General features: G+C 42.6%; 1 protein-coding gene across 1 annotated transcript in view; it reads left to right on the top strand.

The window, feature by feature from the left end:
* The window catches only part of ARFGEF2 (ARF guanine nucleotide exchange factor 2), a 2,106,550-nt gene that overhangs the window by 265,454 nt on the left and 1,818,210 nt on the right, over nt 1-22,886 (top strand). Inside the window, exon 4 of the mRNA XM_069651280.1 lies at nt 15,501-15,647. Coding sequence (XP_069507381.1) covers nt 15,501-15,647 — 147 coding nt within the window. The remainder of the gene's footprint in view (nt 1-15,500; nt 15,648-22,886) is intronic.

The following is a 22,886-nucleotide window of genomic DNA, read 5'->3' as shown; positions in this document are numbered from 1 at the left end:
ATGATGTCATCGTGCATCTACCTCGTGCGTCTATTCAGGTTGTGGATGCGGCCACTGCAGGAGTTCCTCGATGCCCGTTGGATGCAAGCGGCGGGCAGCTTCGAAGACAAGATCTCCTTCAACGAGACGTTCTGTCAAGCGATCCGGTGGTGGGGCGTCCGCGCGCACCTCTCGGCGGGCATGGACTTCCAGACCCCGGTGCATCAGGGGACGGTGACGACGGATGCCTTCCTGGAGGGATAGGGAGCGCACACCAGAGATCTCCACGCAAGAGGCCTGTGGCTCCCTCAAGAGAGGTCCCTGCACATTAATGTCCTGGAGCTCAGGGCTGTGTTCTGGACCCTCAGGTCGTTCCTTCCGTCCCTCAAGGGCAAGGTGGTACGGATCTTCACCGACAACACCACCACGATGTTCTACATCCGGAAGCAGGGGGGCACCAGATCTCCAGCCCTGTCCAAGGAAGCGCAGGATCTGTGGCACTGGGCCGTTGCTCAGGGGATGTTCCTGGTACCTTTTCATCTGGCTGGAGTGAAAAACACTGTTGCCGACTCACTCAGCAGGGAGCTGCGCTCTTGCCACGAGTAGGAGCTTTGGCAGGACCAAGTGGATCTCCTATTCAGATGATGGGGCAGTCTCCAGATCGACCTGTTCGCGACGGCGACGCACACCGAGTGCTGGAGGTTCGCAAGCAGGTTTCCCCAGCCGGGGAGCATGGGTGATGCATTCTCCTTCCCCTGGGACGGCTTGTTACTTTATGCGTTGCCGTTGCTTCTGCGACTCATCAGTCAACTCAGACGGTCCCGGTGCAGGATGATCCTTGTTGCACCGGCGTGGCCGAGGCAGATATGGTTCCCGGATTTGTCAGCTCCCCCCCCCCCCAGTCAAACTGCCGACGACACAGATCTTCTTGCCAGGGAAGGAGGCGCCATCCTACATCAGGACCCGGTATCGCTGAACCTGCAGGCCTGGCTCCTGCAGCACTAGAGTTCGTAGTCTACGATATCCCGATGGACTGCAAGGAGGTACTTGCAAAGGCCAGGGCGTCCTCGACTCTCAAGTGCTATGGACATAAGTGGAAGAGGTTCTCTGTCTGGTGCTGTGCACAGAAGATCAACCCTCCATGGATTACGGCTCCTCAAGTGCTGCCGCTAGCCAAGGCGGGGCTGGCGTATGCCTCCATCAAGATCCACCTGGCGCTATCACCTGCTACACCAGAACTCTGGGGTGGTCATCGCTGTGGTCTCACTGCCTGGTGAAGGAGTTCATGAAAGGACTGTTCTGCTCTTACCCGCCAGTGAAGGCTCCGGCCCCAGCGTGGGAGCTCAACGTGGTGCTGACCAGGCTCATGGGTCCCCCATTTGAGCCCCTACACTCGGCACCGCTGAAGTTCCTATCGTGAAAGACAGCTTTTCTTGTGGCCATCACCCCAGCACGACGAGTGGGAGAGATCCAGGCCCTCTCCTGTAAACCTCCGTACATGACATTTCACGAGACAAGGGTTGTGCTGAGGACGCACCCCTCCTTTATGCCCAAGGTGCTGTCGAACTTCCATCTCAATGAGCCCTTGGTGTTACCTGTTTTCTTCCTGTCGCCTTCGTCGCCGGCTGAGAGGACTTTGCACTCGCTGGATGTTGCTAGAGCGCTGACGTTCTATGTGGACTGCACGAAAAGCCTTCGGAAGACATCACAGCTGTTTGGAACTTTGGACCTGTGAACCAAGGGGAGACCCTCTCGAAGGCTTCCATTTCCAGATGGCTCTCAGGCTGCATCATGCACTGTCGCCGGTTGGCAAACCGACCGTTGCCCGGCCGTCTGAGAGCCCATTCAGCCAGAGCGATCGCTGCTACCACAGTGTTCCTGTCTGGTGTGCCCCTGCTGGGCATCTGCAGGGCTGCTCAAAATCTCGTGGAGGTCGACTCAAACCTTCACGAGATTTTACTGCGTCGACCGGGATTCCAGGGAGAAGTACAGAGTCGGCCAGGCAGTGCTGCGCAACCTGTTCGTTTGAAGGTGAGCCTGATGAGGAGGTAAGAGATGCTTAATGTTGAGCCTTGCCACCTCCCGTGGTTGTGCATGTGTGTACTGCTATGTATTCTTGTATTCATGAGCTTGTGAATCCAGGCCAGACCCCATGCTGGAGAAGGAACAAGTTACTTACATGTAACTGTTGTTCTCCAGCAGGGGTCTGGCATGGATTCACATGCAAACCCTCCCTCCAACCCCTCTACGGCTCTTCTCTTGGTCGTAGTGCCACTTTACGTGCTACCAAATCTGAAGATGGCTGCCAGAGGAGGAGGGGCTTAGGTAGAGGGCAGTCATTGGCTGCGTGCAGTATGACCCAGAGACCAGTGATTGATTATTAGTAGAAAGACAGTTCAGAAACGAAAATGAAACTGATTTTTTCTTTACTGAGGATTCCCAGCCTGACGACAGGGAATATTCATGAGCATGTGAATCCATGCCAGACCCATGCTGGAGAACAACAGTTATAGGTAAGTAACTTGTTCCTTCAACAACAACGCCTGCAACTTATCTGACGTCCATCTGAATCTATGTCCACTAGAGGCACAGGTTAATTGCAGACCATAATAAATTGTCTTTTTTGTAAAATCACACACTGGTAGGGACCATGTTAGTGTCAGAATATGGTGATCACTAACCGTTTGTGAGATAATGTTGATTATGTCCATCCTAGCGAAGAGGTTTCTATCAGCATATATGTAATCTATGTAAGCTGTTTGGGATCCTCTTTGCCATGTATTTGCCGGGCAAGTCTCTGCATCCATCCAGTTTGTCATCAAGAGATTTCTTTCCTGCATAAATCTCGACCAACGAATGGCAATATCGGACAGAGCTTTTTTTTTACTTCTGAATGCAACTGATTTTCAAATCCTTGGCTAGGATTGTGTGATCAATAATGGAATCATTGGCAGTAAGATAGAGAATTCCTTCTAGATCCTCAAAAAACAGCATCACTCAAAGCCACATGATTCCAATAAATGTTAATGCATTCACTGCAAAAGGAGAGGGATTTGATCTTAACAAGTTGTATGAATGGGCTAGGAGCAGCCAAGAATGCACCAAAAGATTAGATTAAGATTTTGTAGCTACTAACAGTCCCGCCACCGGTCTCCCCTGACCTGGGTGCACCGCCGGGTGCACGGATATCGCATGATCTTCCCATATTGGCGGTATAGTCGGCCAAACCTCCTGTAACCTAACGTCATAATTATCTAGCAAATTAATGGAAGATGTGGCTAAATGGGTAAAACCACAGGTATTCCATGAAGCTAATCTATAAGTATTAGTAATCTCTGACCCAAGTTGTTAATTGTTGTTGTTACGAACAAACATAGACAAAAGACTCACTGAAAATATTTATATGAAATGATAAATTAACCATGAGTAATCTATAATTACTAATGCTTAAATACAAAGACTAAAAAACAAATTAAAAGTGACCTGAATAAACCAATCTATACCCAAGTAAGTAAACTTAAATCACAGGGACAAAACTCCTAATAAATATTTTTCAGTGAGTCTTTTGTCAGTTTGTTCTTCCTTGAAGATGTGTTTATTTATTTTTATCCTTTTCCTTTCTTCTCCCCTATTTCTGTGTTTTTGCACTATTTAGGTGAGCGGTATTAAAATGTTTTTGAGTAGACATTGGGAATGGTGGTAAACTTATATTTGGCTTTTTTCACTTTATTTCTTTATTCACGTGTGCGTGGATGAAGGGTTGGTTAATATACTGCCGGGCATTTTTTTCCAAAGTATTTATATCCTGTTATTAGTATGCAGCAGAATTTTGTAGCCACTTTTTGTTGGCATCTCCATTGTCCGCGCACATATAGAATTTTATGCAGTTTGCAGTATTCGTTTACATTGCGGTCACGTGATTTCATCGTGTGACCACCCGGAACTAGCATATAATGAGCCAGGAAGTGCACTTGCGGTTCGGAACTGTTCTGTGTGAATGGGAGAGGAGTCGTTCAACTTTTTGGGAAGCGGTTTGCCTCGTAAGGTAAAACCAAGATGTGTGGACGTTTTTGTTCCCTTTTCTTTCTTTGGAAAGGCGGCGAGTGTTAAAAGTGCTTTTGTGTGTTTATTTTTCCAGTTCCACTGTACTATTCCACAATAGGCAGGAGACCTCATGTTGGATGCGGATTACTTTGTTTTGAAACTCTCTGAAGTCAGAATTCTGGAAGGGGTGTAAGTAACAAGTAACATGTTTGGGTAAATACATTACAGTGGAGGTGATATTTACACAGTAAGTTTTTTTTGAGGATGGGCGATTTTAACTTTTAGTTCTTAGTAGAGGTGGTGGCACAAGGTTGATTTTTGAACTTGGTGTTTTCTTTGGTGTTCCACGGATTAGTTGGTGACTAGATATAAGTGTTTTTGAATGTTGGTTCATTTAGCCATTAAGGTGTTATAATTTAGTTTATTTAGTTGGTGCTTATAGTTATGTTTTGGTATTCTAGAATTCGTGAAACTACACCATCTTGCTGACGACTGCAGGAGTCTCCGCAGGGATCCTGGTTTCTGTGCAAACTGTACACAGACGTACATTTAATATTTTTTGGCAATATTACAATTTGAAGGTACATATAAATGCTTTGTTTGGATTTAATTCACTTTGAGGTTTTATTTTTGGAGTCACACCAGTTGCACCACTGTGAATATACAACCACTTGACAAGATTATGCATAAACTTTTGTGGATTTGTGTAGACATTACAATTAATGAACAACCTTTGTATAATTTGTTGAGGTAGTTGAAATTTTGAGTGAACTGTGATGTTTTTTAATGGTATATATATCTATATTTGCAGATCTTCTGCTCCTGAAGAAGGGGGTCATTCCCCGAAATGCGTAGAGCTTGAAGCTACATTTCAAAATTGGGAGTTTACTTCTTTTTCTGTTTTGATTTGTTTTTCATGCTGGCCATATGTGAAGCCAGTCAACATCTGTTTCTCTTGATACAAGCAAATACATGCTGTTATTCATGTTCTGCTTTGATATTTTTGCTTATAAAAGTTTAAATTCTATGAAAATTGACTGATTTATTTCAGCTTGTAAGGTGTGCAGGGGACGGGAGTGTCTTTAAATTTAGACACTTTTTGTTTTATGTTTATCACAGGCTCCAGTGTCAGGGCGTGTATTCCTTCCCAGCACCCATAATAATTTAATTTTTTCCCCCCATCATATCCTTTGTGAAAATAGGTGTGCTCCGATTGATATTTCTTTTTGCATCCAAGTTGTTCATTAGAATGTCTTTCAGAGGAATGATTTCCCATTTTCACTGTTCGCGAGGCAAGTGAATCGCTATAAGAGCAACACATCGACAGAGGGGTAGTAATCCATGGTTTATTTTCCACTGGCATCATGGTGTTTTTACAATTCACATTGTTCTCCAACATGGGATTAGATTGAATAAACAGCATAAAACCCATGTTATAGAACTCCTCTTGCACTTGCCAAATGGTGTTTCTTATGATACCAGACATAATCCATAATTTTACCACTGTAGTGTCATAGTAATGGATGAATTCAACCAGAGTGATCTCACTTGAAGTTATGTCTTGAAGTTTAGGGATTTCTTTCAGGATGTTTTAAACTGACGTTCTATTCACATCGTAGATTGGAAAATCACCCCCTCTACATTGAAAAATAAAACTGTGATAAGTTGTCGAATCACAGGTCAAATGTTTTGGCTTGTAAATATAAGTTGGCCGATTGTTCATATCCCCTTTTTTCCCAGAGCAGATTGTGCATTTGTTTGTTGAAATTGTCTACTCTGGACAGTGGACAAGGGCTTTCCATGGGTCTCTTTATGATCCATAGCTGGTTGAATATTTTGGTGAAAGTGATCAAACTGTTTGCCATGTTCCCTAACACTCTTCCTTGGGAAATCCTTTTGTTCTAATTGCTAATGTTTGTTTATATTAACATTAGGCAATAGTTTAACATAAGCAGGGCCCATTGGCAACCTAGCATGGTCTTTTGAAGCTGGTTGTTAGAAAGTAGAAATTTTAGGATTAGTATTAATCATAAATGAAGCAACCGATTTTGCTATTTCTTTGCGTTGATTTTCCAACATTACAAAACCATTACCCGCGCCTTGTCGATTCAGTTGGCTTTGAGCCGCCACTCTATCCCCAGTGGTAACTCGGTCGGCCTGTCCATAGAGAGATGCAATGCTGCCTCCCATTGAACTTCATCCACCAAGTTATCCAATGGGGCACAAAGGCTTATCTCTGAGGGCGCAATGGCTTGTTTAAGTGGTTGCTTTTTGGCTATAGAAAACCTTTTTATTGGCGATGTTTAATTGTCTCCTCCCTGCTTCCAATTTTCGTGTAAATTTGGGTCTAGGAGGTAAGGATAGTATAAAAGATCGAGAATTTGCCCTAGATTGTCGTTGAAGATCTGGTATCTTTTTCTTTCTTCTTGTCTTTTCCTAGTACTAATGCATTTTTCTCTGCTTTCGTAGAACTAGTTTTAGATACAGTATTAAATATTGGTTTGCCATCGACTACTCCAATTAGGTCATTATTATAGTTATCCGCTACTATGTCATCCAATATGTTTTCAGAATTGCCAAAGACACAATTAGTCCTTCCTAATTGGACTGCTGGATCCAATAATTCATTTGATATAATGTCCTCCGCCTGTAGGTCATTTTCATTAGTGTATTCCAGAATGATAACATTAGGATTCTTTATGGGTTCTTCAGACAAAGCGAACACCATTTCTTTTTTAATTCCTAATAAATTCAATCATCCTTGAGATTATAGGCAAGTTACTAGCAACATCTGCTTGAACCGGAATATTACCAGATACTTGATGCTGAAGTAGTTGTTTTAGCATGGCATTCTTCCCTCCCACCTTGCTATCCAAACACTAATATAGCTTAGCAAGCGAGAATAAAGCATTGTGCATTGCCTGCAATGATATTTCAGCAAACGATAAGGCAGCAGCCACAAAATCATCCCCTAGTTGAAAAGGCACTGGCCTAGGTCTCCTCGGGTCGGTTAGGCGTAAGATAGTGAGTTGTTAGAACCATCATGCATAGAGCCAGAGAACATCACAGGAGATTGGGATAATTCAGATGGTGAGCCCGGATTTGTTCCACTTTCGGTATTTCGCCTTGGAGATGACGTTATTTATATTGCTACCCCCAAAGGAGAACACTGTTAGGCAGAAACCTGTGCAGTTCCCTTAGGGACCACTGCAAAAGATTTAAGACTACAGGTGTTAGCAGTAAACCCACTTGGTAGCAGTCTGTACCACCCAGATTTACCTGGTAGCTGTGGCTGAGCAGTCAGACTTCCCTCAAGAAGAGTCAAGCAGTATGCAAAGTATACTCAATAGGCACTCGGATACAATAATACAAGCAAACAATGACCAGAGCTTTGGTATCAAAGTATATAATTATTTATTTATAAACACACAGTTGAAACACTCCAGCACTCTTATTGTAAAATATTCTAAACACAGTTACTATTATGATATATACACCCCTTTTTCCCTTATTAGAAAATCACAGTAAGACACCACTTATTTTCATACAGAGGTGAGCGCTTAACTAGATTGCACTCTACTAAGGTTGTGAAAAAGGGAGGGGAAAAGACAGAATATGCAGGATTACACCACTCTACGATTCAGGAACACTATTAGCAAGGCAGAGAGCAAAAAGTCACTGGTGAGCCAAAGTCCAACGGCTGGGCCCACTCTTAGAGAGAGCAGAGCACAAATGCGCCCAAGATCACACAGTTACACTAGGCTTAGAAAGTCTTGCAGAGGGTTCAGAAAAGAGTTTAGAGAGGCTGAGAAGTTTAGCCAGGGTGTCCCAGGCTAACCCAGGTTCGAAAGCCGGGGGCTAAATCTACCCCGTACAGTCGGTTGCAAGGGAAGCCAGGCGGGACACGGTACCTTAAATGGGAAGGATCCTCCAGCGGTGGCAGTTGTTCCTGGTAGTGGTTGCAAGTTGCGGCGTCGTCCAGGGGAAGAGAAGATCTCGACGTGGAGGAAAGATGCAGGTCGTTGCACTACCAGGGCAGAAACCAGCCGCAGAGTTTTCCGGTAAAAGGTGGTACCTTTATCTCGCGGTCGTGGTAAAACGTGGTATCCCGGTTGCCGGGGTGCTTAGCACGGGTAAGGCGGCCACGAGATACGTTGGGAAAGCGAAAAGACTGTGAAACTGGTTATCCCCACCAGTCAAAGGAAGAAGACTCTGCGGCAGGAGATCTCCTCTGTCGTTGGGAAAAGTGGTGAGACGGTCCAGCAGGGCTCCACTGGTCGTGGTGTCGTGGCAGGTCGGCTCAGCTTCTCCCTCGTCGGATTCTTAGGTCCTGTGGTGACTTCTGAAGTTCCAGTCCCCAAAGCCCTGCTTTTATGCAGAAAACCCCCATTCACTCAGCCTAGCTGTCACTCAAACAAGTGGGGAGCCGGGCGGCTCATCGCTTGGGCCAATCAGGACGGAGTGCGACTTGAGTTGCCTAGGTCCAGTCCAGGGTGCCTAAATTTCCCTCCACCCCTCCTAAGTACCCCAGACATAGTGGCACCACTTTGGAGGGCTTCTGTGGAGAAGCCCACCAAAAAGTGGAACAAAGGGCTCGACTTGGGTTGGAGTCACAGAAGAGAACACAAACGCCATTTTAGAATCAAGTTTTGGCAAAAATACCAACCGGAGAATTAATATTAATTAAATAAACCGGCGGTATGTTCGAGGCTACCTTAAATAATGAAATAAAGATAGTAGCCTAAAACAATGGGAAATCCCATAGGAAAATATTTGCGGTTGAATATAAAAAGTAGTATCCACTGCCACCAGCCAAAACTCGATCGGGGGGGGACGGAGACGTGCCCCCTCGACTAACAGACCATGGGGCAATCGAATTTCCCCAGCCAGTACGTCCACAATATGATGGTTTGTACTGGTTCTGTTCAGAATTTAAGACTAGTAAAGTCAATGGTGACTTTACATGCCCTGGGAGACAGTAGTCAGTCCCAGGGTCTGGAGACTATACTGGGGGGTTACTATGACACCCCTGTGTTACTGCACGGAGGGTGCTGTGTAACACACATCGCAAAAACACATGAAACCCTATGGAGTAAAAGACCCCATAGCCCATTAAACACATCTAGATTCAAAGAAACACACGCAAATCATGTCCAAGAGAGGGTAAAAGAGTCTCACTCTTGGCAGGAGAAAAAAATAAACCCCAGAAATCCAGCAAAGCTGCTGGGGGACTCACTAGGTTAGGAAATTCAGCCTAAACAGAGAATTCACCCTAACAAACACACAGATGCATCAAAAGAAACCCCTGTGGCAACACCCGAAGTAGCAGCAGAATGTAAAAAATCTCACGGCACACTCCATGTACACATGCAGCCACATTTAGATATTTCTTAGTTACCATGAAACCCTTAGGTTCATCTGTCACGTTGTACTCCATGTCTGGTAAATTCACCATTAAGGAATCTGACGGAGTGCTCAAATGAATCAGTATCACAGAACCCCTCTCCACTTCCTCAGCCTGTAAGTTAATGGGTTCATTCATATTTACACATGCAGCGTCAGGCAAAGAAAAATGAGATGGACATGGATAAAATGTTCTAATATCCGTCGTGAGCGCCATGGCTTTGCCTCACACAGATGTACTCGCACTCCGGACCAGTTTTATCGAATGCGTAGAGCGTTTAGGTGTAATGTTTGCAAGCGCAATAGCATGTAATGTTGACATATGATTATAAAAAGAAAAACTCGCCACAGTTTGTTGAGCACGCTAAACACTGCTTGCTCTAAATGAGTAAAATAATACAAATGAACTCTTAGAAGGTTCTTAATATTAAGAGCCCTCTATCTCCAGCTCCACACCTCCAGCCCTATCAGCGTTATCAGCACACTTAGAGAAGCGCACTTCGAAAATGCGTGTGCATTCCAGGTAATATGGCTTGTGGGAAAGGAGGGCGGTGCTCGTGGAGTGATCACTGTAGAAATAATCACACACAGATTAACTCCTCTTCCCAGTCCATAGTCCACACATAAGTCCATACATTTTAGGCTCTTTAAAGGGAGTCCATACTGTGACTTATTTCCAATTTAGTCAAGATAAACGCAGCAGGCTCTGTAGATCGAAACTGGGGTAAAAGCTGAAGCACAGCTCCTTCAGTCGCAGTCAGCGTTATCGGCACACTTACAGAAGCGCACTTCGAAAATGCATACATGATCTACACAGGTGCACACTTTTCTAAATAAACAATGATGTGTTTCTTTTTGACAAAAAGGTATATTTGATTCGTTTTATGTTAAGAAAACCTTGATACTTTCGTATGTAAGATTGATTTAGGTAATTGATGTGAAAGTTCCTGCTGACTCTGGTTCCACACATTTTCAAGTATTAATGCTTTTTTTATAACTGGAACAAGTGGTAGCTATTCAATATTTACAATCGTCCAGCCTTAGTGACCATTGTTGTCTTTGAGGGTTCATGAAACAACACCAGTGATTGCATGGGTGAAAGTGATTTGGTAAGGTATGAACAATCGTTTTGGGCTATTTCAACATTCAAGTCTGTGAAAAATTGTGATGAGATACTTGTGAATGAGGATGGAACTTGCCCCCCCACCCCCAAACTATGTAACCTATAGCAAAACAACATTCTGAAGCAGTCAGCTTAGATATCCGTTAGTCTACAGGACTATAGACGTGCAATGGGAAGCTCTCTTGGAATATTCCTGCTTGCCCAACATGTAAGGTTAATGCTTAAACTAGCTTTGTAGATTTTATACTCTGATGCTTTTACTTAGGACAGGTTTGGTTAACTTGTTTGACATCCAAAGAATTGAGTGATCATGACTTTGTTCCTCACCATCTATGCTGAACAAATTGCAAAATGGCAAGAGGTTTTCCCCTCAGTTTAGCCCTTGCTGTTTCAAATAAACGTTGGAGAGTGAAATGGTCATATTTGCATCTTGAACAGACTACTATTTTTGCATCATGATCTATTGCCAAATTTGACTACATTGGCAACCGATCATGTCCACAATTATGCACCTAATGATATATTATGTTTGATGACTTAGTCAAAATGGCTGTTCCATATGTCACTTTCCCTTGCTTTGTCTATAAATAATCCTCATCAAACTCTTGGTTTGATAGCAAATGTAGACTGTTGAGATACGCTTTTGGTGGTTTTTTAAACTTCTGGCACTAGAGAATTTGCAGAGGTACATTCACTTGGAAGTATGGCGGAAAAGAAAGACAGAAAGGGATCACAATGCAGTGAGAAGAAATAAAAGGCATAATCACTCAGAAATATGCATGTAGATTCTGGCAAACCATCCATAATATGGTTTCCTCATTTTAAAACCCTTTATTAATCAGGATCATATAAGTGACCAGTTTGCGTTGATCTAATTTACAAATGGCTTACAATCTGAGAATCATTTGAAATTTTTGCTAAATGAGATTCTTGTGTCCCTTCATTCCCAGACAGCTGGTATGGGCCCAGGATTGCATAAGTTAACGATTGATCTATTTAAATGGGAGCTGCATGCCTAAGGGTGTTTTATTTCAATAGGTAAATTTCATCATGTGGTATCAAGAATATCGAAAGAAAGCCAAGATTGCCCCCATGTATACGAAATTTCACAAATTGATCCTCTGACCAATGCGTATGGCAAGGTTCTGCTGAATGGAATAGATGAATGGTGCTGAGGAAACCTAGATCTGTGTCTCCTGGTTTTTGTGAAGGGATTGGAACCAGTAATTAGGCCTGGCTTTTTGATATAAAAGTTTCTTTCTGAAAAGCCAACCTATGAATGTTGTCTATAGATCGAATGACAACATTTGATGCGGCATAACGATATGCTTTGTTCATCTCTTGAAAAGCCATCATTGCTCCACTGATTCCGTCAGCTATACAAGGTTTTTTATGGTGATAATTGTGGTGGCAAGATTGAGGCCCGGGGGATTGAAACATCAAGGGCCTTATTAATAACAAAGCGTGTAAGACAAGGGTGTGTTTAAGCCCAGATATGTTTACCCTTTTCATAAATGGTAAAGCAGCAAATTGAGAAAACTGAAGGTGTTCTTATATCTACTTCCCAGCGATCTTCTGTTCAGGTGGCCAGGGAAAGGCCATTGCTTTAGGATCCCGACTATGGGAGTGGACAAACGGAGGATCACCTGAGTAGAGGGTCCTTGGGGATTGGAGTGAGGGTACCTGAGGGTGAGACATGGTATGTCCTCTTTCCTAATACTGACAATCCCAACCTTCCTTTAGCCTTCATGGTATATCGTCAGTCTCGGTTCATTTATCCCTATGACGTTAATTTAAGTACTGAGAAGAAGAGGCAACTAGGAGCAATGCAGATTTCCAAAGGTAAGTACCACTCTGGTACTGTGATGAAGAAGGCATGTCGCACTAATTGGCCTGAACAAGGTCAGGCAATTGGAAATACTTGTTTTCAACTGCAGTCCATTGTGAATGAACAAGAGTATAAAAGCTGGAAGTCGGAAGCGTCACGAGGGAGGTACAAAAAGTAAGAGCGGTACAGGTGTAGCCGAGTGAAAAGGAGCAAGAAGTGGCTGTGCCGAGTAGGATGAAGCCGAGATGCTGAGATGCTTCTGGCAATCCAAGGAGTCCTGCTAAGTGAAACAAAACAGGACCGGAGCCCTGCATGAGGAAAAGCATAGATTGATATTGATATTTTATTTCTATTGCGCTCGTACACAAGTGTTTCAGAGCCCGGCAAGGGAGAGGAACAAGGGAGAACAAAACAGCGCTCTTAGTAGGCCCAGTGACATTGAGAACACGCAAGTGCATGGGATGGGAAAAGAGAGCAGGCATCACAGAGAAGCAGAGGGATCCTTGGTAGTAAGCAGTCGGTGAACTGCTTTTCCCGGGCAGGAGGGAAGCCGCTGAGTGTAGCACAGCAACCCGGTAAGGCTTTGAAAGGCATTTGGGACTCTGGGCGCTCCGAAGGGCTGTCGCGCCCTTAGAAACTAAACTTGGCATTATTGAATGCTGACCTCTGGGGAAAGGGGCTGGTAAGCATGTATGAAGTGAAACTCATTCATTTTGAATAATGAACTTTGTGAAAGGGATTGTTGAGCCTGTACCAAGTGAAACTAAACTCACACCAAGCTGCTTGTATATGGAGTGTTGAAGCAAACCATGACAATGACATTGGGGAAGCCTATGGTTGCGTGACCTGTTACAGCTGGACCGTGTCGTCTGATAACTGCGCCTAGACCAAAAGCCACTACCAATGGGAAAGCAGCAAAGAGGAGTGAATCCTTGGTGAAGATAACCGATGGAAAGGTCAGCTGGACCTAATATTATTTTGTGAAGTGGAAGGAAACAAGTCAACAGCTGAAGGTTGATCTTGGGGAAATGGAACTCCAAGATCAGTGTTGTGTGAACTTTATTGCATTTATCTTGGGGAAGGGAATCGCAAGACTATATGGTAGTGTGAACTGTATTGCCCTTTGGAACTTGGGGAAGGGAGACCTGAGACCAACAAAAGATGTTAACTGTGATGATGATGATGAATTTAAGGAATACTTTGATCAATCTGTAGCAGAACTAAGGTTACATTGGAACTCTATTGAACTTTAGCATTTGCTTTCAAACACATACTTTTGAGAACATTTCCCCACTAGTTTTTGTTATAGTTTAAGGACAAGGGTAGGTTTTGACAGAGTTTTATTTTGGACTTATAATATTATAATTGTTCTTCTATAACGTGCTTAATCCCAACAAGTGGTTTCTGAGCGCGGGATCGGGATTCAAACCTGTGTTGCCCTGCGTTGTCTTGCTTACAAGACAAATGCATTGCCCCTGAGCTAATCTTCCTCCCCTTACAAGACAGGGACTTTACTTAGATTCCTTTAGGCAAGAAAATCCTGCCATAGTATAGGGTTAGTTGGGCGTTATACCATCCTGAACATTAATAAAGCTTTGTTTAAAATATATCCTTGTCTTTTATCTCTCTTGATACCATGCCTCTCTCGCAAAGTGCAGATGTGCCATAATTGAATAGTTGGAACTATAGAATTCTTCTTTGTGGCTGGTGCAGCTGTTCTAGCCAAGACATAACCAGGTTTCAAAAACGACTTAATAGGTTCTGCAGTATTTGCCATGAAAGGGCTTGCTATCAACAATGATGCAACTAAATGTACCTCCATTCAGCCTAGATGTCGACTTATTTACAGGGCTCTAAAATTGAGAGGATTAACACCTTTGATTATGTTGGTATGCTCTTTAATCATCTTGGCAATTCAGGGTGGAGAAAAGTGATCTGCTACTTTCTAGTTGTGGTGGAGCAACAGTAATTGACATTGGTGGATGTGCCATTTCTTCGGCCATGGAGGTTTATCGAGCTCAGTGTCTGCCTACCTATACAGCACTGAAGTATGGAGAAATGGTAACATTGGATGCCTCACCAATGCAACCAATTAAAAAAACAGCTGTTTAAAATATTATTGGGTCTACTTTTAATTTTTCCAAATGTACCCCCATGAATGGAATTGGGGTGTATTATTGTGGCTGCTGCAAGTCTGAGACCATTGTTATCTTGGATTAAGCTTGGCAATGTCCCACGCCTTGTTAAATATAGAGAATCACAGGTTGATGTACTAAAACCTCCTTACGCACCTTCACATGTATAAAATGCACTCAACAAATCAACCGAACTTAATTTAAAGGATATGAATCCCTATTTGATAAGCACTTCTAGTAAAGGAACTGGGATAACCTCTAATAGATTAATGGTTCCTTGTTACTGGCCCAGATAACTGTTTAAAAGGCAGTCTCACTAGAACATGTCAGTCAAAAATACCATCTGTTTTAGCATTATCTAGATGTTATTGAGTCCTTCATTGCTAAAATGTTTTTTTGGCTCCCTTTTGCATCTAATTGGAAAGGATATTCATCTGACTTTTTATTTTGTCATGTATTAGCTGACGATCCAATCTATTTACTAGTTATATGACCATGATATACGTCCGAACGAAGAAAATAGTTGAGACCCACTTAAAGATTGTTGAGCGTGAGGGTTCTTCTATCTGCTTATTTAGTTTGTAGGTCGATCAGAAGTATGTAACTTTGGAAGTAGCAAAATATTTACAAAAAGCTTGGTTGATTAGGTAAAAGCGTTTAAAGCGGGAACTTGTCCTTATTTTTTTCCAGAAACCTTTTGTGCATACATTATTCTTGCTTCTACTGGTCTTTAATTGTACATGCATGTATGCTTTTCTTAAGTATGTTTTATATCCTGTTTTTATAAACTAAATATTGAAGTGAAAGGAGTTCTAGTCAAAGAAACAAATATTGTTCAGAAAATAAGAATCGCTCTCCTTCCAGTAGGAACACTTTTTGTAATGTTGCACTTTTAAATCCTGGCATGTTATTCTGCATGTGTCATGTTTTCTTTGTGTGATGCGGCTTTAAATGTGTTCCTGACTCTCCCTTTTTTTTATTTAAATAGAAATTAATAGCCTATGGGCATATTACAGGAAATGCACCAGACAGCGGGAGTCCTGGAAAACGTCTCATCGATCGCATAGTAGAGACAGTTTGTAATTGCTTCCAAGGTCCACTAACGGATGAAGGAGTACAGTTGCAAATAATTAAGGTATGTCCTGTTTTTCTGTGTTAAAGGTAGTGCATTTAGAGAAATTCTGACTGAATGTGCTGCCAATTATAGTAAGCTTTACCAAAACCAGAAATAAAGAAAATACAAAGATTTATATTTTCTTTTTTAATCCTCCTTATTTATAGCCCTAATAAAATGTTTTGGTATAAATGCTAGTGCCTGATTATTCCTTGAGAGAGGCAGCAACAAAAAGCATTGGCAACCCTGAATTTCTGTTCATTTTTGAGGATGGAGCATTTTTACGTGGGTTGGTTGAACTGGTCAGGACTTGAACATTAAATGGTATTTTGTGTGAAGTGTACTTGACACCTTAACTAAAAATGGTGGATTTAGATCTGGAAGAAATGTACCTGAAAATGAACAAAACTCCATTAAAACATAAAAATAAATTGCAGGTAACACAATCGAAATGGGAAGTTTGGGTAAGACTGTTTAATTATGTTTGATTTTATTATCAGCACTTGCACTTTGATCCACATTATTTTCTTTAAAAAGTTTGATTTGGTATAAAATGATTGAATCTCCCCCATCAACATTTTATTAGATGTTGAGTGATCTATGCAAAGGTTTAAATCCTTATTTTTCTTCTCGCTAGGTCTGTTATTGTTTTTGTTATGTTTCATCTTCACATTTAGATGATTTGATTTCTACCAAGCAATTGTATTAACTGGAGTATTGTATGCCTTGATGCTATGTTACCAGTATTTTCATGCATGTTCGAAATGTTCCGACAATGGCTGAGTTTTCTGTGAAGTATTTTACAAATTTCAGTATGTAGTTTTCCAAGGTATCACTCATTTTAATGATAACACAATTTCATGCATGCCTTCTTCTCTGTATCAAATTTCACTGATTGGTATGTTCACCATAATAAAAGTTCCCTGCATTCTAGGTGAATCCTCAGGTCTATTCATGCCACTGTACTTGTTGATGGCAGAAGGACTCTTTGTTAAGCAGTATTGAATACCCACAACATTACAAAATCAGACGAATGGCAGCTAACAGCCCTTAAATAGTGAACAGAGGCCTCCTGAAAGAAATGTGGGTGACGATACGGAGTTTGAAGCATGAATGCGGCAAGGCTGTCTTGACCGCGAAGCAGACATGGATTTCTACTACATTAGAGAAACAGAGGTAGAGTGTAGAGCCCCAAGCAAATAGTATCTCTGTTGAAGGTTGGGTTGGGATATCCAGGGTGGCGTGTGGGGAAGCAGTACAACAGTGAAAGGTGGGAGTTATTTATGGCTTGTAGTCACTCTCTCAACTAGTCCTGAGCTAGGAGTTGAAAATGCCTTAAAGTGTTTGCGGGTAATCAAGGAGCGGTGGTTGGAGCAGGGTGAAGAAAACAATGTGGTATTTAATAGGTGTCACTGCAATAATCATGGCAACTTCTAGTAAGCAGTCTTTGTGCCTGAACGACAGCCCCTCAAAACGGCATTTCAACACCCAGTTCTTGCTTCTTAGGCTGCAAAGAATGCAACAAACGCATAGCCAATTTGTATAGTGTGTATACACCTGCATAAACAACCATGTCCTGTTTGAAATGCCAGATTCACACACAACTGTTCCCGCTTACCGCTTTTGATTTGCCACAGTTCACTGATTAGTTGTCCACACTTTTCTGTATGGCTAATTCCCTGTATGTTACATGCTCCTTTTTAACATGTCACTTAACTTGTAACATTCTCATTCATAGGGGTGTTTCTCTATCCTCTCTGAACAGTATCAATTCTCCCTTATTAATGTGGCATTTCGTCTGATGTACTGATTTCTTAATTACTTAATTGCTCCCCGAGCCCATTCTTTCCCAATCTTCTCTTACTCAAAATCTCCTCACGTTCTATGCACAATGGAGTGCCACATTCTGCGGAAACTCCCCAATTTGGGGGCTCTTTCTTCTTCTCCCACTCAAGGGCTTGGTGCTTCCTTTTTCCCTTATCTGGGGTTTCTTGGTTCTCTCCCCACACTGGCACCTGTTTCAGTCTATCTCCCCATTTTGGGGCTCCTACATGCTTTCCCCAATCTGGGGCTTTCCTCTTTTTGTTTACCCACTTTGTGGCATCTCAGGTTCTCCCCGCTTTGAGGTTTTCTCTGTCTCGTGCCTTTCCGCCCACCTCCAGATCTGTTGGAGCCACCTGTTTATGATGGGTGGTGCTCCTCGGGAGGCTGCTCATTCTGTGCGGTGCTCCTCTTTCTTTGGCACTGTTTGTGACTGGTCTGCTCTGGTCCGTGTCTTCCACCACCTCCTGTTCCCGATCTCTTATCTGGACCGGTGGGCGGTTTCTCTGGGGGCTCTTTCCTCTGCCTTGCAACACACTCTGCTCGTTTTGCAATGCAGGCCGTCTCCAGTCACCAGTCTCAGTACCCTTCACTCCCAAGGTGATTACTGCGTCCTGCAACGTCTTGTCTGGTGTTTGCTCTCTTCTGATGGCCACACCTCCTGTGTGGCCTCTGGCCTCCTTGAAATCTGTGGAGTTTGCAGATTTGTATTTATTTCTAAAGCTCTTGCACCTACGCACTGTACAAAATTAATGAGTTGGTACAATTAAGATGGGGTAGAAGCATACTACTATAAGTACAGAGAAAGGAAAAAGAGCAAGACAAAAGCAAGCATAGAAATAAGAAAAAGTCAAGAATATACAGTCAATCTGTCGATATAAAAGTCTAGCAATTTGAAAATAGTTACACAAGAACATTTCTTTAATGGTGAATAAAAAAAAGAGGACATGGATGGCAAGATAAAACAGCCATCATAACAGTTAACCAACAGGCAGCCAAGGACAGATGGAAAACGTTGTTGAAGCAAAAAGTCATCAAAGGAGCAGTGGGAGTTAGCAGATCCTCTGGTTTCATTGGTCCCTTCACTGATGTGCCTCCAGGAGGCTGTTCCTTCGCTTTTTTTGTGTTTTCCCATTATGATAGAGTATAATGAGGGGCAGAAGCCATGTCAGCCATTAGAAGGGGTTATAGGGTTACCATACCCCTTAGTTCCTAGATTTCCCATAAAGGTGTTCATGTCTGCGGGAAAGGGTGGGGGGTTGTTTTGCATCCCTCTAATGGGGGTTTCCTTTCCTCTAATGGGGGAGTCAGCTCAGATGACAGAAGTGGCAGCCAGCCACAGCGACGCTGTGACTGGCTGCCATTTCCGTCAGGCATAGTAACTGCATCTGGTGACCCCTCGCCAGAGAGGTCACCAGAGGCAGTTACTCTCACTTTGTTTCCCCAGGTCGCCGAGGCGTCTTTAACCCTCGGTGAACCTGGGGATTCCTCGACATATTTCGAGGTTTATAAAAGATGGCTTTGAAAGTACACATTTCAAGCCATCTTTTATAAAGCTTTGCCGATGGACAATTTTGTCCGTAGTCAAAGCTTTATAAAAGATGGCTTGAATTGTGTACTTTCAAAGCCATCTTTTATAAACCTGAAATGTTTAAAAAAGATGGCCTGAAAACTAGGCAAACCGTAGGGCATGCACACAAATATATATAAATGTTATATATTTGTGTGCGTCCCTTACTGTGGTTTGTGTACTTTGCAAGCCATCTTTTATAAACGTAGAAATGTTACATATTTCTACGTTTATAAAAGATGGCTTGCATAGTACACAGATCATAGTAAGGTACGCACACAAATATATAACATTTCTATATATTTGTGTGTATACCCTACGATTTGCGTACTTTTAGGCCACGCCCTCCCGCAAGCCACGCCCCCGTATAGGCCCCCCCCTCAATTTCTTACCCCACTTAAAGCCCTGGACACAAATATTGTTTGTTCCACCTGAAAATCCCTAAGGAACGAAGAGTGCCTCTGCCTGCATCTTAGTATGGCTGGCATTGTGAATTCTGCTGATTGATTGTAACCTTTTTGTAATCCTAGTGCAGAAAGAGCCAGTGTACCGGAATGCCATATAAAATGATAGAGTTCAATGACCAGACATTCTTCCTGCGTTCGTGCATGCAATACTGATGTGAACATAAATGTTCATGCCGTGATCGACAAAAGGATTTATTGCACACGAGTTAAAAGCAGCTCATGGGTGTCTGGCATCACCGAGTAAGCAGGAGCTAGCTCTGGGGAAGAAGGAGCTACTACCTAGTGAGTGACAAATCTAACTTCTACGCGAGAGGCAAACTATAATCTTTTGTCCGTTATATCTGCCCCATTGCGATTTAAATGCCTTCTCAATGCGTCCTAATGCTTCCAAACCCCCAGAGTTAATTTCACATGGGTATGGTACCATTTGGCCTGGGGAGTCCAAGCCTTTAATTGGCTTCAAAAATTGATTGGAAGAGTTTGCCAATTAAAATGTTTTTGATTAGCAAACAAACTTATTTGATTAGCAATTTTGGACTTCTATTTTAAATGTCACCAGAAATTATTTGTACCCATAGCACACAATGAGCCACAATACAGCATTTTTGTGTACCACTGAAGTACGACATTAGTGAGAGGAGTGTATAAAATGTAAAAGGTTAACTGCATGAATGACACAAATAAATGATTTAAAAACAAGCTGTCAAAACAGTTTTCAGCACAAGACTCTGTGCAGCTGGGTGCAGTCTGTGTTGCACAGGGCAGTGTCCTGTATATTGTATGCTTGTGCTATCATTTGGTGTGTAAGGAGAAGTTATGGCAAGCGCAGCATTACAGCCCTGCTCATCCCTGAATGTGGTATTTATAGCCGTTGGCACTGAGAGCCACCATTTGGGATGCCGATACCTTTTTTGGTTAAAGGGAATGTTGCTATGTACAGTTCATGATTCCCTTAAAAAATAAACTTCCCATAGGCCCGTGATTTGAAAATAAATATTAATGGGACCTCCAGTTGAGCAAGGTGTGCAGGTGTACAAGTATGGAATGTTGGCAACTGCTTGCACATTTCACTTGCATTCCTAGCCTCCCGATTGGCCAGCTCGCTCCTGAAGGTGCTAATGCATAATACAATCCTAATCGTAGAGCAAAGTGAGCTCTGGAGGCTAACTACAGTGTATGGTATTGCAGTCAATCTATAGATGTCCAGACTGGATGTAACTATTGATCACTACTTTGCTTAAACATCTAGTTGGCTTTGGTATTCATTATGTAAGAGGAAATAAAGTAATAGGCTAAGCGAAGTGAATGGCGTAGCAGGCACTGAACTAGGCAGACTAGTGGAATATTATAGTTTTGCAGCCATTTCACTTTGTGTGGCTGGTATAAAGCAAAATAGCGGCACAATGGAATGTCAAGGAGTTTGGAATCCGCTCATGGGTTGAGAAACTGTTGCACAGTTTAAGGAATTTGGTCACAGAACTTAATTTGCCTTCAAAAGCATTTGGACGTGTGATCATGTACATTTTCAAAAGTGTTCAATTGTAAATATAATGCACTTCCCTCAACATAATGAAATATGAGATTTAGATACACTAACCTAAACTTTACTAAAAAAACATGAAGACGATGCAGTGTTTTAAAGTAGCAATACAGTACTTTAGCATTATGTAACAGCTTTTTGGGGAATGGAATTTAGGACGTTTTTTAAAAAAAAATTATAGTTGATACATACTGGAACGTTTCTTGCCTAGCACTCCCACACATGCCTTTGGTGCTTTTAAGAATCGAGGATTACTGCTAAACTCTCTCTCCATTGGCACCTTTTTAAAATTGCATTGAACAGATAAAAAAAGGTGGTTCGAGCCCCGAGTGCAAGAGGAATGTACAAGGTGAGATGTGCGTTCATTAAACAAGATAATGTAAACAGCTGGCTGTGCTACGCAAGTGCCAATTTAATTAGCAAACCTACAGAATTGTATAGCAAATTAATATGCAACACTTCTTATTTAGCTAAGCAGACTCTTCTAGTCTACAAGCAGGAGGTAAAGAGATCCCAGCTGCTGGCAATTTCAAACGCTCATGGCAATTTATGCTTCAGTGAGACAGGGCTGCATTTGCTAAAGACCGTTTTGACCAGTTGTGTGACAGCTGTCAGGGATACAAGGCTAAATCTACACTAGAGAGCGATTGTGAGAAAAAGGTGTGAAAAAGGTGTGAGTTTAATGTGGCAGTCGCCACTGATTAAATTTCCACTAGAATAGATAAAATCCTGTGATTGGGGCCTGTCTTCCCTCCCTGCCCACAATGCTCCCACAAATAGGAGTGTCTGCTCCTTACTTTATAACAACTGACGCACAGAAGAAAAACCTGAGATGGATTGTGAGGAGGCCTTCCGTGAACCAGTCACATGCCAAAATCAGTCATGAATAGAGTGTCTTGAATGCCAGTATTAGGTCTCACGTTATATGCTTTGGATCCGGTGATCATGAGTATCAAGCGCTCATGAACCCATGCTGCCAAGAAGCCGTGCTGGCCTTTATTTGTATGAACCCAGCACGATGAGTCCACTGGACAGAGTGCACCACAAGTGAAAAGGCCAGAAGGTTGCCTGAACCCATTTTTTTAGCGCACTCCCTCTCCATTGTCTAACATTGCAGTCTCGCCTCAACCTTCTTTGGGCCCGGACAGTGGCTGCACCAAAAGGCCATCAGTGGTGGCTTTGACCGCCAGGCTAGGTCTGTGCGCACCACACCTCTGACCCATCAGCAGCGATCTCAGTGTAAATGTTGATGGCATCTGTATAGGAGGATGGTAAAGGAGCTGAGTTGAGTGTCGAAACTTTGCACAGCAGCAGGGCTCAGGCTCGGGGAGAGATGTGTATGCGCTCAGGGTCTTTTTTTGGCTGTTCAACTTGCTCCAGTCTTTACTGTGGGGGAGGATGCTACATAATTATCGAGAAATTGAGCTATATGACCTGAGGTTCAGTAAACGTGTGCGATGTGCTCTTTTATAACGAGAAATAACTGTTTTGAGAATAAATCCATATTCTGGCTTTCACTCAGTTAAGTTATTAAACGCATGCTTTTCAGGTTAAATCTATGTGTAGAAATCGAGTGGAGAATTAGAGCCCTGTATTGTAATCCAATACTTGTCTTGTGTATAATGAATTCGTTCTCCTTCCATTTTAACGAGTCTATGGCAATTGTAGAGGATTTGTTTGATATGTGATGGCATGAGAAAAGCAATATCATCTGCATTTCATTTGCAGGTTGACATTTTCCCAGGTTTTTTTTATAAAAGTATATTTTCATTGAACCAAGTATTCTCAGCAGTAATGGGCAACTAACATACATACCTTTGCGGATTTGGGATTGGAGCAAGTGCATGTTGTTGCATTCGTTT

This window comes from Ambystoma mexicanum, chromosome 3p, assembly GCF_040938575.1.
Source record: "Ambystoma mexicanum isolate Mex_15411 chromosome 3p, UKY_AmexF1_1, whole genome shotgun sequence".
Classification (NCBI taxonomy): Eukaryota; Metazoa; Chordata; class Amphibia; order Caudata; family Ambystomatidae; genus Ambystoma; species Ambystoma mexicanum.
This window is presented reverse-complemented; position numbering and strand designations above follow the sequence as displayed.